This window comes from Excalfactoria chinensis, chromosome 7 (assembly GCF_039878825.1).
Source record: "Excalfactoria chinensis isolate bCotChi1 chromosome 7, bCotChi1.hap2, whole genome shotgun sequence".
Taxonomy (NCBI): Eukaryota; Metazoa; Chordata; class Aves; order Galliformes; family Phasianidae; genus Excalfactoria; species Excalfactoria chinensis.
In genome coordinates this window covers 12,288,306-12,301,417 of record NC_092831.1, presented here as the reverse complement: position 1 = coordinate 12,301,417, position 13,112 = coordinate 12,288,306, and the positions used below count along the sequence as shown (strand labels likewise).

Sequence of the window (13,112 nt, the reverse complement as noted above, 5' to 3'; positions counted from 1 at the left end):
CTGCCTATTTCTTGGTTGTGAGGATTTGCTGGGTTCTGCAATCTTTTGGAGGATTTGTTTTTCTGAAACCTGTAGACTGGGTGGATAAAATAACCATGTTGAAGCGCTTTGAATGTTGACATTATTCTGTACAGTAAAGAATATTATGGCTTTGCCTTCCATAGCGGTGTACATAACCTTTCTTGGGTTCATCAAAGTGGTAATAAATGCTGACAAAACTTCAATGCAGCAAGTATAACCAGTGGGCTTACTGAATTCCTGTCCATCCTATAGATAACAGGCAAAGGCTACTGAGTCTGAATGTCATTATTTTTAGTGATGAAGGAGGGCTTTCCAAGTACCAAAGATGAGTTTCTGAAATTGCTCTCCTGACTCAGGGAGCAAAGAAGCAGGATGAAGCTGGTGAAAATTATCCTCTGTCTTCTGTGTTTGCCATACTTGATCTCTCTTAGTGGTCCTTCTTTCTTCCTTTAGTTAATATGTTGACAATATACTATAGTTGGAGACATTAGCAGATCTTGGTAACCAAGGCTGTTTTGGAGTGAGTGGCTGTAGGGTGGGAAAATGTCAGAGCCCAGTTTAGAAAAGTGATTTGATCACAGGTTGGAAGTTGAAAGCAAAGTACCTCCCTCAGGAAGAGTTGGTTACTGTAAGTGAGGTAGCAGTGGGACTTGGTTGGAACATGCTGCAGGCTACAGAGACAATCTGTCTGTGCCGATTCTCAGAGATGTTGGTCTTTCTGGGATGGAGGGTGGGTCAGCAAGTGTTATTTTAAATGCTGATAGAGCAATAGGAACAAAGGAGTGGGTAACCTGGGTGATGAAAAGCATCCTGGTAGTTTTCTTTGTGCGGAGTGTGAACAAGGAGAATCCAGGAGGGATTTACCATGTGCTCAGAGCTCTGCCCATTGGTATGGCAGAACAGCAGTTCTCCTGTGTGCGAGAGCAGCCTGACATCTTCAGGGTTGACTGTGCTTGGGCTGAACTAGTCTGAGAGTTGGACCTAACTCTTTTCATTGTGTTTGCCTACAGTCTTAGGACACTCTATAATGATATGAACAACGAGCAATGTGAGTAATGTCAATCCTTTGGTCTGTAGCCTGTAACTTGAGAAAAGCATCCTCAACCCAAAGGGAGCCAAGCACTGGAGGAAGAGTTTTAAGAGGGGAGAGGTCAGGAGCTTGATCCAGTTAGTTTTCATAACAAATATTGTGAAGTAATTGAAGTACCTTCACAGAACACAGAATGCAAGTACAAATAGTCTCTCATCTTGCTGTTACTATAAGAAAACAGAATATCCGCTCTGTACTAGTGTTGATGAATGTGTTTCTACATCTTTCTACTTCTGTTTTTGAACATTGTGAGGTGTTTCAGTGCAGCAGCTAGGTAAGTATCTTCATCAGTTTAGGATGGCTGTTAGCTGCCTTGGCCCACAAGGAGAAACTGAGCACAGTGATTTTGATTTGTTTGAGATCTTAGGTGAAGTGCATGGTGCAGTTAGGAATAGCTCATCATTGAGGGGCTATCGCTGCAGGCTGTTGCCCTGCAGTTTCTTCAGTTAAAACCTCTGACTTTGGATGGAGGACTGCAACTGCTACAGAAAAAGAATCTGTTGCAGCCAAACAATCCCCTTCTTATGCTTCACAAAAGAAAGAAAGAAAGAAAAAAGCCTTCAGCAGAGTATTCAAAGGAAAATACAGAAATAAAGCAGGCATTCTTGGACCAGGATGGTGCAACATGAAGCTACAAAACCAGAATGGGTCTTTTGTGTACCCTTTTCTTAGAGATATTACTCAGTTATGACTCAGCTGTAAGGATAAGATGAGCATCATTTCCAGCTACAAGACTGAAAACAGTCCTGCACCTGTTGTGCATATTTCTACATCATATTTTATACCTGGCGTGCAGAGATCAGAGACATGGGTATATCCTTCAGGTGCTAACTTCAGCCTGGTGGAACTGATTGCCTTGAACTGCTTCTTAGCCCATTATGGGGTAGTTCTAGTAATTGAGAATGAGAAACTGGATCTGTTTGTTTTGTTTTGTTTTTCGTTCTTATTGACCGTGGAGTGAGCAAAGAGAATGAGCGCTGTAAGGCAACCCAGTGTGACCACACTGAGCCATGCTAAACTTGAGAGGTGTTTCCTGGAGGTGCAGGTAATGGTGAGACTACTCCTTAGCAGCTGGCAGAGGTAGGTATTTGAGGTGAACCTTGAAAGCAGTGCAGTATGACTCTCGCCTCTGTGGGTATTTTGCAATATAGTGCCATTTAGGGAAGGTGAAAAAGCCATGTGTTTCTGTGATTAGCCAAATTGGCTGCTATGATCTAGTCATGCTTACCTGTATGTTGCAGTGATACGGAAGAAGGAGTGATGTGTTTTTGGAGAGAGTATTTGACAGAGACTGAGTGATGAACCTCCTTTTGTTGTCTTAGGGTCTCAGAAAATCCTTCTTCTATGCAGAGTAGGATCTGGATCTGTTGTTCTCAAATCACACCTCAGGTGGTCATCTAACTTCCTGATTTTTTTGGAGAGGTCTGTAATTAATCTCTATTCGGTCTGTGGTAGTGCTTGAAATTCCTCACTCTGACCATATTTTTATATTGGTACTGTTGAAGGCTCAGAACATCCATTGTGACCAAAATGTTTTTAGATGGTTGTTTTTTTTTTTTCCTAGTAAAACTCAGTTTTGGAGTATGGCAGATAAAAGCAAACTCCCACAGACTTCAGCGAGTTGGACACCTGTAAAATCATAAACAGGATAACTTGAGCTGAGCACTCAAAATCCTGGTCGTCTCACCTCTGTGCTTCTGTTTCCCGTTTGCCAGCTGAGGATGCCAGGGATAAATTTGGTCACTCTGTGACATGCTGAACAAACATTCCCCTTTCCAGCTGGGTGGATGTGACATTGGATGTGGATTTCCCAGGTCACACAGGAAGTCTCTAACAAAATGCTGTATTGAACCCTGATTTCCCCACGTCCTGCCTTTGCAGGATCTGTTGAACTTTGCCAGCAAATAGAAGCACAAAGAGGTGTTCTGTTCGTGCTAGGCATGAAACTGCCCTTTCCCATCGTCCAGTGATCCCAGGGTCTTGCTGATTGACTAGCTCCCAGGAATAACTTCCTCAATTTAAAATGCAGTGCTAAGGCATTTGGAGCGTCTTCCTGCCCATCCAAGCCTCCTTTGTCCATTTGTTCCAAAGAAAGGTTCAGTTGTGCTGGGCCTGAACAGGAGGCCTTGCTCTGCTGGGTCTACCTGCTGGTTCTCTCCCTAAGCACTAAGCCCAAGTCCTCCTTCCCTGTGTTTGGCTGAGCAAGTCACATCTCATTGGGGCAGAGGGGATATGAGGCTTAAACAGCACATGAAATTTCCTTTGTACCTTAAGTTACGTGGCTTTGTGCTTTCCATTTTGACTTTTTTCTTTCTTTTTTTTTTTTTTTCCAAACCTGAGAACAGAGAAGATTTGTTCTGCTGCTAGTTGATCCGCTCCCACTGGTGCATGTGAATTGGTTGCAAATCAATATTAGTCACTGTTTTCTGTCTCTTTGCCCTGTTGATAGTTGAAGATGCTACGTCTGTTAACCCCAGTGCAGTAGAAGTCAGGGGCATTTGTGAGGGAGGAGAGGTCAGGAGATTAAAGAGGTTAGGAACAGAGGGCCTGTATCCATAAGATGTGACGGCAGCTTCTTTGATGTAGTGTGAAGGAAGGTGTTGTCCCACAGGGTTCAGCTCCCCTGGCTGTGGGCTTAGCAACACAGCTCTTTGTCAGGGCTGGACTACTCTAAGTTCTGGTGTTTGGGGTGGAAACTTAGCTCAATTTAGGATCCACAGGTTGGATTTATTGGCGATTGCTGTTCTGCATTGAAGAGTTGGTTCATGAAACTGATCTCTATTCTGCATGCCCAGTGCTCAAAAGAGAGTCTGGGAATCTATGTATGAGGTGGGGAGTGTGGTCATTTGCTTCTTGGGAGTGCTTCTTCCCATACACCTGGAAAAAGAATGGTGGAATTGCAGCCAATGAGATGCTTCCTTTCAAATCTGTCAAAACTGGATTTTTTAAGGTAACACGTCATGCCATGAATCCTAGAATCTTCCTTCTGGGAATAGCCTGCAGCTCCTATTTCCTTAAGCAAACTGTACATCTTACTGAGAAAATGTGCTGTTTTTAAAGGCTATTTCTTTATATGCCTTTTCTTCTCTGATCTTTGCTAGCAGGATGTCAGATCTTTTATGTAGAAGAGTTCAGGTTTCGTTGTCAGTTCTGTCATCTCTCTCTTCCTGTACCGTATCAATTCAGAGCTTACTGCAGTTAGCTTTTGTTGCAACAGCAGGATTTACAGATAGGAAAGGAATGTGTTCTGTTATTTTTTAATCTCACCTCCCTGGATCCTCAGGTGCTTTAGTTTAAAGCTTCGATCCTTACGTGAATCCCTTGGTCCTTGTTGCCTTTATTCAAGTACAGAGAAAATGGAGACTCTAGGAGAGGAATTTTGGCTCTGTTTGAAGAGTTTGTGGTAGTTGGTCAGGATCCTGTAGTCCCAGTTTATGAGAAATGCCAGGCATTTCTGTCTTGTCAGTGTGAATTTTTGGGAGAGCCAAGGTTAGAGCCCACAGTGAGGGTGTGGACCTCCTCTCAAATCCATCCCACGGTTTACTTTCTTAAACCACCTAATTCATAGAAAGTATTCCCTCTTTCATCCAACTTCGCACCTTCCTGAAACAGTCACTTTTGTTATACAGGGTTGGGACTTCTCAGGTCAAGGGCAGACCAAGGAGCCCAGCCATGGTTGCTGCTTAATCTTTTAAATGCCACATCCATGCTGCTGCCTGGTGTGGTTTGCCTCCAGACAGCAGCTGTCAGATCACACCATCTCTGATCTGCCCTGAGATTTGGGAGCCGCAGTGGGGTTCTGATTCCTACCCTGGTAAATCTGCTCCATTAATAGCTATCAAAGAGCCTGAAGTTTCCATCCGAACCTCATCTGGCTTTGCAACAAGCTGGGGGATTAGAGACCATCACAGGGGAAGGGAGGGAGCAGCCGTGGCTCACTCGGAATAGCCTGACCTATGACGGCATGTACCAGTCTGGGGACGGGAGTTGTCCTGTGAGCTCACTGGTTATTAGCAGAGAGAAAAGGCATGCCTGCAGTCAGCAGCACACCCAGGGCCATCTGCTTGGTGTAGGGACTCTGGGGGGATCTGTTGTCATAGCTTGCCTGCTCTACTCTTTTGGACGAGTTGGGAGTAGTTTTGAGGGCCAACCTTGTGGAGCCATCGTTTTATACAGCTCAAATGGCATTTGGATTTGACATCTGTGCGGGTTGTGCCGTAGCATGTAATAAAAGGCCCAGCAGGCTGCATAGCTGGGACTTGTGTATAGGACCTGCAGGTGTGGGGCACAAGCCTTTGCGTAGCAGTGAGGGAGAATCGAGGGGAAGCTGGGCTGTGTGTTGGGGCCCCTTCCAATCCTGACTTTTTCAGGACCTGTGCAGAGCCTGATCATCCCAGCTGGTTGAATGATCCCGGACTGATGCACTTGCCCTCCTGACACCAGATGAGCTCCTTATACACATGGGAAGCAGGAAGGCAGGCCATCTCAAAGAGTGCTCTGTGGTATGGATGCACTGAGGCGGTTCTAAACCTTTGACCCCCAGTGGCATATTCTGGATTCTTTCAAGTTAAACAGTCCCTTTCCCTGCAGGCCTGAAAGCATCATGTCTCCTGATTAGCCAGACAGATGTATTGCCTCATACAAAGCTCCTTTATATGCGCAACAATTCTCTTGATCTTCTCATTAGAAACTTAATTCTTTGGACTTTGCAGCTTATGTTTTTGCTGGGCACTTACCATTGCTGATGACACTTCCGGTGCGATGGTGTATCATGTATCAGACAATTAGAAAGTCACACATTTGTTGGGAAATCCTTGCCCTATAGATCTGGTACCATAAGGAAGTACAGCTGAGCATGAGACCTTTGAGCAGCATTCTTAGAAGAGGTTCACCATACCCCTTCTGGAAGACGAATCCATACTCAATCCTTCTCCTAATTGTTAGAATGGCAGAGAGGCATCTAGCCTGAGCAGTAGCACCATTCCCATGGCATGTACCCACTTCCACTGATGTAGATGAGCAAAGGAGAGGTACCAGTAGCCAATGTGAAGGACTCTGCCAGTCCAACCAGTACTGCTTTTCTTCTGCTTTCCAGCTAGCTCATGTATGGCAAGGGTTTGAGAGGAAGGTGGGAATAACCATGCTGCCTGCATCTTGCTATGTAGACAGTTTAGAAGCCCATTAGGCATTTATAGCTGTGGTGCTTTCTGCTGTCACTTGTGTTAACTCAGAAGGTTTTCAATGTGGTCTTCATATATGTATGTGTGTCTCCCTCTCGCCTTTTGCTGGCACATGAATATCTCAAATCCTCCTGGAACTGAGGAGGGGCTGCTGAACAGGAGAAAAATGGAAAACAGTGATTCCTTCCTGGACGTTTGATCCCAGACTAAATAAAGAGATTTATGAGCTGAATGACTGGACTGATTTCTCGTGCCCAGCTCTAGAGTCAGTTACTGCGGTCAGGGATAAGCTGGGGAATGTGTGTGTTTATGTAGGAGTGGGGAATTGAGATTAGGCTCACAGACTTAACACAAATGCCCTCCTCTCTGCCTATGCAGTAAGATGACAGTGGGCCAGTAGGTGAATGTTGCATCCTGTTGCTTGGACCTTTGCAGTGCCATTTTGGGAACTGAAAATAGAAGCCTAATCCCTGCCCTGCAGGAGGATAATCCTCTTTATGTTCTCTGGAAAGATCCATGTGTAGTATAAGGGGCTGGAGGAAGCTGATTTAGGTGGCCTCCCTAAAGGGGAAGGTCTGGAGGGTCTGATGACAGAAAAGCTGAAGCAGGTTCTTGCCTTGGTCCTCTGAACATGATGATTGAGATCTATGGGTAAAGGTCTGCTGTGTTCAGCAGAGCAGGATACTTCTGCTTTCCAGTGCTTTTTGCCTCTCTGGCAGTCATGCTCTCAGCAGCCAGCATTCCCTTTCTTGTCCAAGCATTCCCCAAACACTCTTTATTTCCCACCTCTTGCTCTCCAGAATCTCATGTGACTGAGGACTGGGTAGGCTTTTCTGTGTTTTTTATTGGCGCTACAAGACAAAGCTTTATTTTTGATTAACGACGATGTTGTAATCAAGCATAACCATCTGTAGTTTATATCCTTGATTCCCTGCTGCTGGAGTTACTTAAGGCACAGCAAATAACTGCTGCCCTCCTCTGCAGCTGCAGTGTGCCTGGGACTTGCCTTCCTGCCCAGAAAGTGAAGTGCTTTGTTCATGGCACCAGTGTGACCCACTTAGCTGCACAGAGTTCACTAAAACTCAAGTGTGATAAGGGAAGTACTCTGATAAGGAGTTTTTTGCAGGCTGTGTGGAGCTGTGCTGTGCTGAGAGGTGATGAGAGGAGAAGTGCTGGCTGCTGACGTTTTCAGATGTGATAGTGTCACACAGGCTCATGGTGTCAGGGCCCCAGATATTCTCAACAGCCAGCTCCAGCCAAACGTGTGCACTGTGAGAAAAGGGGGGAAGAATATGAGACTTTCACTGCTCCATCTGTTGTCTTTTTTCCTAGTACATCTCTGCAGCAGTTTTAGGGCAGCACAGTCCAGCTGTTCCAAGAGCAAAAACCCACCATGTCTAGACCAGTCTCGTGTTAAGCCAAAAAGAGCGTAACCACAGAAATGGAGGCATGTTAGGGATGTGGTTTGTCTCTTGTTGGTCCAGGAGATGCATTAGACCTGTGAAAAACAAGCTTCAGTCATGCTCTTCTGTACTGAAAAATATTAGAAGTCTGAGTTCATCCTGAGTCATCTGTAAATCCTTTTTCAAACTATGAATATTTGGAGAGATACTGCAGAAATCATAAGTACAAGAATAAGGAAGACTTTTTTAACCTTCCTTCTTTACAGCTTCATGAGCAAGAACTTGCAACGGCTTCTGTTTGTCTGCTTTGCTCTGTCTGTGGTCTGTGTTCTAAGTCTCTAATCTTTTTCCTCTCTTTCTACAGGTCCTTCAGAAGCTTGGGAAAGCAGACGAAACAAAAGATGAGCAGTTTGAGCAGTGTGTGCAGAACTTCAACAAGCAGCTGGTGAGATGATTAGAGATATGTAATTTCACCCTGGGTTTCAGCATTAGTTTTTAATTATCTGTTACAATAGGCAGTTAGAGCACGTTACATTAAATGGTGCCATAGTCATATTGAAGTGACCCACAACTCTTCATTGTCCACTTGTGAGAAATCGCACTCTCTTCCAAATCCTCTATAGTGGAGTGAGTGTATGCTAAAAAATAATGTATATTTTGGACCAAAGTTTAGGGGAAAAAATACTTCAGCCAGAAAATTTCCTTCAGTTAGCAGCTACTTCATGGTGTAATTGGTTTTGCACTGGGCTGGACGCAGAGGTAAGGGAGCAACATCATTGTTTCTGAAAGATGAATAGAGGAGGGGAAACAGATTAGAAATGAAAAAATAAAATGGAACAAGGGTAAATTAAGTTCCTGAAGTGCAACAAAAGGTGGAAGAGAGAGGAACAGAGCAAATGGAGAAAAAGAATTGTCCTTCTGTGGATAAGATCTCGGTGCAACTTTCTCTCCATCTTTGCGCAATGACCGAGTCAAGCTTGAATCCTCATTCTTTTATGTTTCTGCTTCTAACTTACATTCTAGCACACAAATATCTCAGTAGTGTAGCAATCCCCCCTCCCATGGCCAGGAGCAGGATTACTTCTTGACCTGGATGTGTTGTATCTGTAATATTCAGGCACCCAAATAGGAGAAGGTTACATCAATTGCTCCAGGAAGTTTACAAGGCTGACTGTGGCATGGTGAGCTTGTTGCTAGGGAAATTGCTGCTCTTGGCTCACAGCAGGAAGCGCATGCCACCCCAAAGTACAGGTGGTGCTGGGGAAGGCCTTTAGACCCATTGTGCCCTGTTGTACTTGGGGCTTTTTTCTGGAGCTGTTACTGGCAGCTGTATCATATCTGTTAGGACTCAGCAGAACTGTGGCCCAAAATTGTCTGAGATGGGATTATCCACAGCTGAATATAATGAAAACCTTTCAGGCTGACTTGGACTTCCATCTAACCAGGGCTGACTACAGATTCCTGGAGACTGATGATCATTCTCTTGGCAGTGATAGCTGCTGTTACTTCAGAAGTGCATGCAATATTTCTGTAGCGTGTCTACCCATTACATTCTCTAGTACACAGAGGAATACAGTTTGGCTACTTTCTGGGGGCATGACATTACCAGATGTGACTTCTCCCTGTCATTATTGAGTCTGTCAGCAATTAGGAAATCTACTTTTTAAGAAAACCTGAAAAACTTAGATTCAAATCTGTCAGAGATGGATTTTCAGTTTCCAAAGCCTTCAGTCCAGTGGTGCATTGAGAAGTGTATCAAAGAACCACTGCCTCTATGCTCCTTACTGCTGAGTTTCTTTTCACATCTTGCAAGGACAGTCCAAAAAATTTATTGGAGGATCCAGAGGCTGCTGGGCATTTCCTTCATGCTGTCTGCTGGTTTTGTTTTGACGTGTGATTTCCCTGTCAGTAAAATAAATGCAAGCAATACCTTTTCCACAGGGGCAGATCATAAAAGTGAGTTATCTGGATTGTTATTTGAGATTGAGGACTTATTATGCTGATAAGAAAGGGGAAAAAGCTTTAACTGTGTATGTGTGTGTTTATGCAAACTTACTTTCAATTTTAATGTATATACTACATGCATGTGGTGTGGTGTGGCTGTGCGTGAGTTCTCAGTGTCCTTTCCATACAGAATGTGCTCTAGTTGGAAGCATTAAGTCAGGAGGAAAGATGATCTTTCACTGTAGACCTGTAACAGAATAGCTGTCCTGTGGGGCTCCCTGGGTTGCAACCAGAAAGTTTTTGAAACAGGAAGGGAATTAAAAAATAGCCATGTGGCAGTAGCCTTGTTTGCTTAGTTGGTTAGAGGCTCCTCTGATTCTAAAGACTGTGCTGGGTTATGCTGGCACATATTCTCTGGTGAGGACTGTCAATGAATGTTGAGCAGATCTAAAATTAGTTTACTCATTTTATAAGGCATTTTGTAGTTCTTCCAGATTATGGATGAGTGAAGGGAGCGCATTGCATTTTCCAGATCATTCTCCATTCAAGTTTGTAAGAGGTATCACTCTGAGCTCTGAGTAGTGGGAGCTTTTTAGCTCAGGCAGATGGATTTGCTACGTGACAAGTGAGCTGAACATAGCCGTGCTTCTGGGCTTTGGGGCCTACAGTTGGCCCTCACAACAGATTCTCTTTGGCAATAAGCCTCCCAGCTTGTTTATTGTACGGCTTCCCTCTCCTTCTTTATCCCAGCATTACTTGTGTCCAGGCAGCAGCGCACATGGAAATGGTCCTTGGGAACCTGGGAGCAAGACACCTGTGGCAAAAGTGCAATGATTGAGATGTGCCATACGTTGGCTTCTCTTTGCCTGCATCTGAAATACTCAGCAGTGAGCAAGCAGAGGAGGCTGGTGGCAGCCCTTACACCTGGCACTGCTTCATGTTTCTGCCTGGCAGAGCTGCTGAGTTCTGATACCATTCAGGAGCTGCCACTCCTGTGGAAATTCAGCGTTTCACACCAAGTGCCTGAGAGACAAGCTGCTGCTGTGTGCTCTGAGTCCTTCTCTGCCTGGCTCGACCTCAGCATGGCAGGCTGTGCAGTTCTGAGTGTCCCTGTGGGGTTGCAGGTTTAATCATTGCTCTTATGCTGTAGGTTTGGCTGTGTTGCACCTAAAAGCTTCCTTATGGTCAAAGAGAAAGCATGCCATACGCATAAGTAAGTCCAAGAACATGCTGTTTGTAAAATTACAATTGTTGTTTAGTCCAGATCTAACTTGCTGAAAAAGAAAGAATAAGAGTGCAGTTAAAACATACACACTACTTCCTGGCATTGTGCTTTCCTTCTCACTGCTCCTCTGTGTCCTGAGGTCAGTGTTTGTTCTGGCAGTAGTGGGGTGTTAGGGTGAGCTGCCAACATCTGAAGTCCAGCACTGCCAGCAGTATGATGCTCATCTTGATGATGTCATCATTCTCTTTCTAGGATCCAGTTGGGGTCGTTTTGTATTTATTCCAATGTGCATTTAAGTTGCATTCCATGTCTCCTGTGAGACTCATTACCCATTCTGCATAAAATAACTGCTTGTTATTGCCAACAAACAAAAACTAAACAAAACCCAATGATGCTGTACCAATGAAGGTAGCTAGAAGTAACACAAAGCAGCCCTAGCTACCGAGTCAGTTAGAAAAGTTGCTGTTGCTGCTAAGCCATGCAAAACGAGCTACAGGCTGGTCAAGAAAAGTTGGAACAGAGCAGGATTGATGCCTCTGTTTTGAGACCTTGCAGATGCAATGCAGAGCCTGTGGCTTGTTGCAGAGAATGGCAATACTGTATTGCAGGGTTACAAGATGTCTGGCACAGTGCTCAGAATTGCTAATGCCTGTGCAGAGTTGTCAAGTTTAGACTCAGAGCTGGGAAACCTGTGATGCTCTCCTTTTCTGCACAGTGATAAGGGCTGTGGCCATCTACTGGGGCCTCTATGCTTGCCTCCTGGTGAAAGAAAGTGAAAGATGAGAAGTACTGCCTTGAACAGTTGACTACCGTTATATATGTATATATATTTATTTATTTTTACATGTATATATGTATGAAGGCATAGTAGAAAATGTACAAAAATGTCCCTAACTCAATCCAATGAAGAGAATTATGACATCTTTTCTTTTGAAGCTTGGGGGGGGGGGGGGGGAATGTTTTAGGAAATCTCACTACTAAGAAAAGGTTCTACTGAAAATTACATCCTTAATTAGTGCTGAGTGAAAGGTATTATGAATGAAAGCACACATACACTGCCCCAAATAATACAAGAAATTGCGAAGAAATCACAAAAATACTCGTGTTTTTTATCCACAGTTATAAGTAATAGGTGTTTCATTGAGTCTTTGAAGATAAAACTCTTCCAGCTTTCCCAGCATAGCTCTTCTAGTTTTAAATATGCATCTTCCTGCACGTACTGCCCTTTGTATTTTACCTGGTTGTGTTAGAGGCTCACAAGGTTGAATTACACTGTGGTTGCAAGCAGGGCAATATCTGCTCAAAAACATGGCTACATCTGGGTGTTGCAATGCATCAGGCTTTTCACAGTGCTAATTTCTTTTGTGTTTGATTAGAATAACTCACTGTGCTCGCATCTACATCAAAAGTCAGTGCTGTTGTTCTGGTGCTAAGGTTTTAAGTCATCGGTGAATGGATGAGGAATGAATGTGTTAGTCAGCTAGAGTTGGCACTGACCTTCCATTTTTGTCCTAGTTTTTCTTTCCATTTGTGGATTTTCTTAGTTGTGAGATATGTGTAGTATTTATTTCTTATTTCTTTACATTCTACAATTTAAAATGATTGCAATGATGTTTCTTTCCTGAACATCTTCAAGTTCAGCCATACCTCTGTAACTTCCCTCTGCACGTACTTCAACCTTCTGTTCTTCAACACCTCCAAAGAGGACCTTCCCTGCCTTTGAGTTTTTTATAACCTCAAAACTGTGTTCAAATTTAGTAATTATTAAAAACGATACAGCTGCATTATGAAAATAAGTAGAACTGAGGTTTTACTTGTCCATTTCTTTTGTGCCATTTCCTCTTGTGAACTGACATTTGCTAATTCTACTCCATGATTTTTAGTGCTGCTTTTCCTTAAGCATTTCTTGCTTTGGGCATAATTTATTGAGCTACTGGTGGTCCTCCGTGTGTGGTCTTCAGTTACTGTGGCATCTCCCCTTTGATGCTTTCTGATTGCACTATCAGGAAGTTTCATCTGCCCAGGTTTCCACGTTTACCTTAAGGTAGCAAAGAGCTCTGTGTGTACTTGCCCTGTATTGTAAGACCCCTATAGGACTTTAGCAGTTGTTATAACCACTATTCCTTTATTCTTGTAAGCTCTTTGTGTCATTTCCCTATGTTTTTCTTTCCAACTAGGGTCTGATATTCTTTTAAAAAGGTGGACAGCTTTTTGCTGTCCCTCATTTCCTTTGCTGATGGCAAAGTAGG

The 13,112-nt window shown here is 43.8% G+C and overlaps 1 protein-coding gene across 6 annotated transcripts in view; it reads left to right on the top strand.

Annotated features, from left to right (window-relative positions):
* The window catches only part of BIN1 (bridging integrator 1), an 83,970-nt gene that overhangs the window by 26,638 nt on the left and 44,220 nt on the right, over positions 1–13,112 (top strand). For all 6 annotated transcript variants that reach the window (XM_072342535.1, XM_072342534.1, XM_072342533.1 and 3 more), the window contains exon 2: positions 8,059–8,139. In XM_072342535.1, the coding sequence (XP_072198636.1) occupies positions 8,059–8,139 (81 nt within the window). The remainder of the gene's footprint in view (positions 1–8,058; positions 8,140–13,112) is intronic.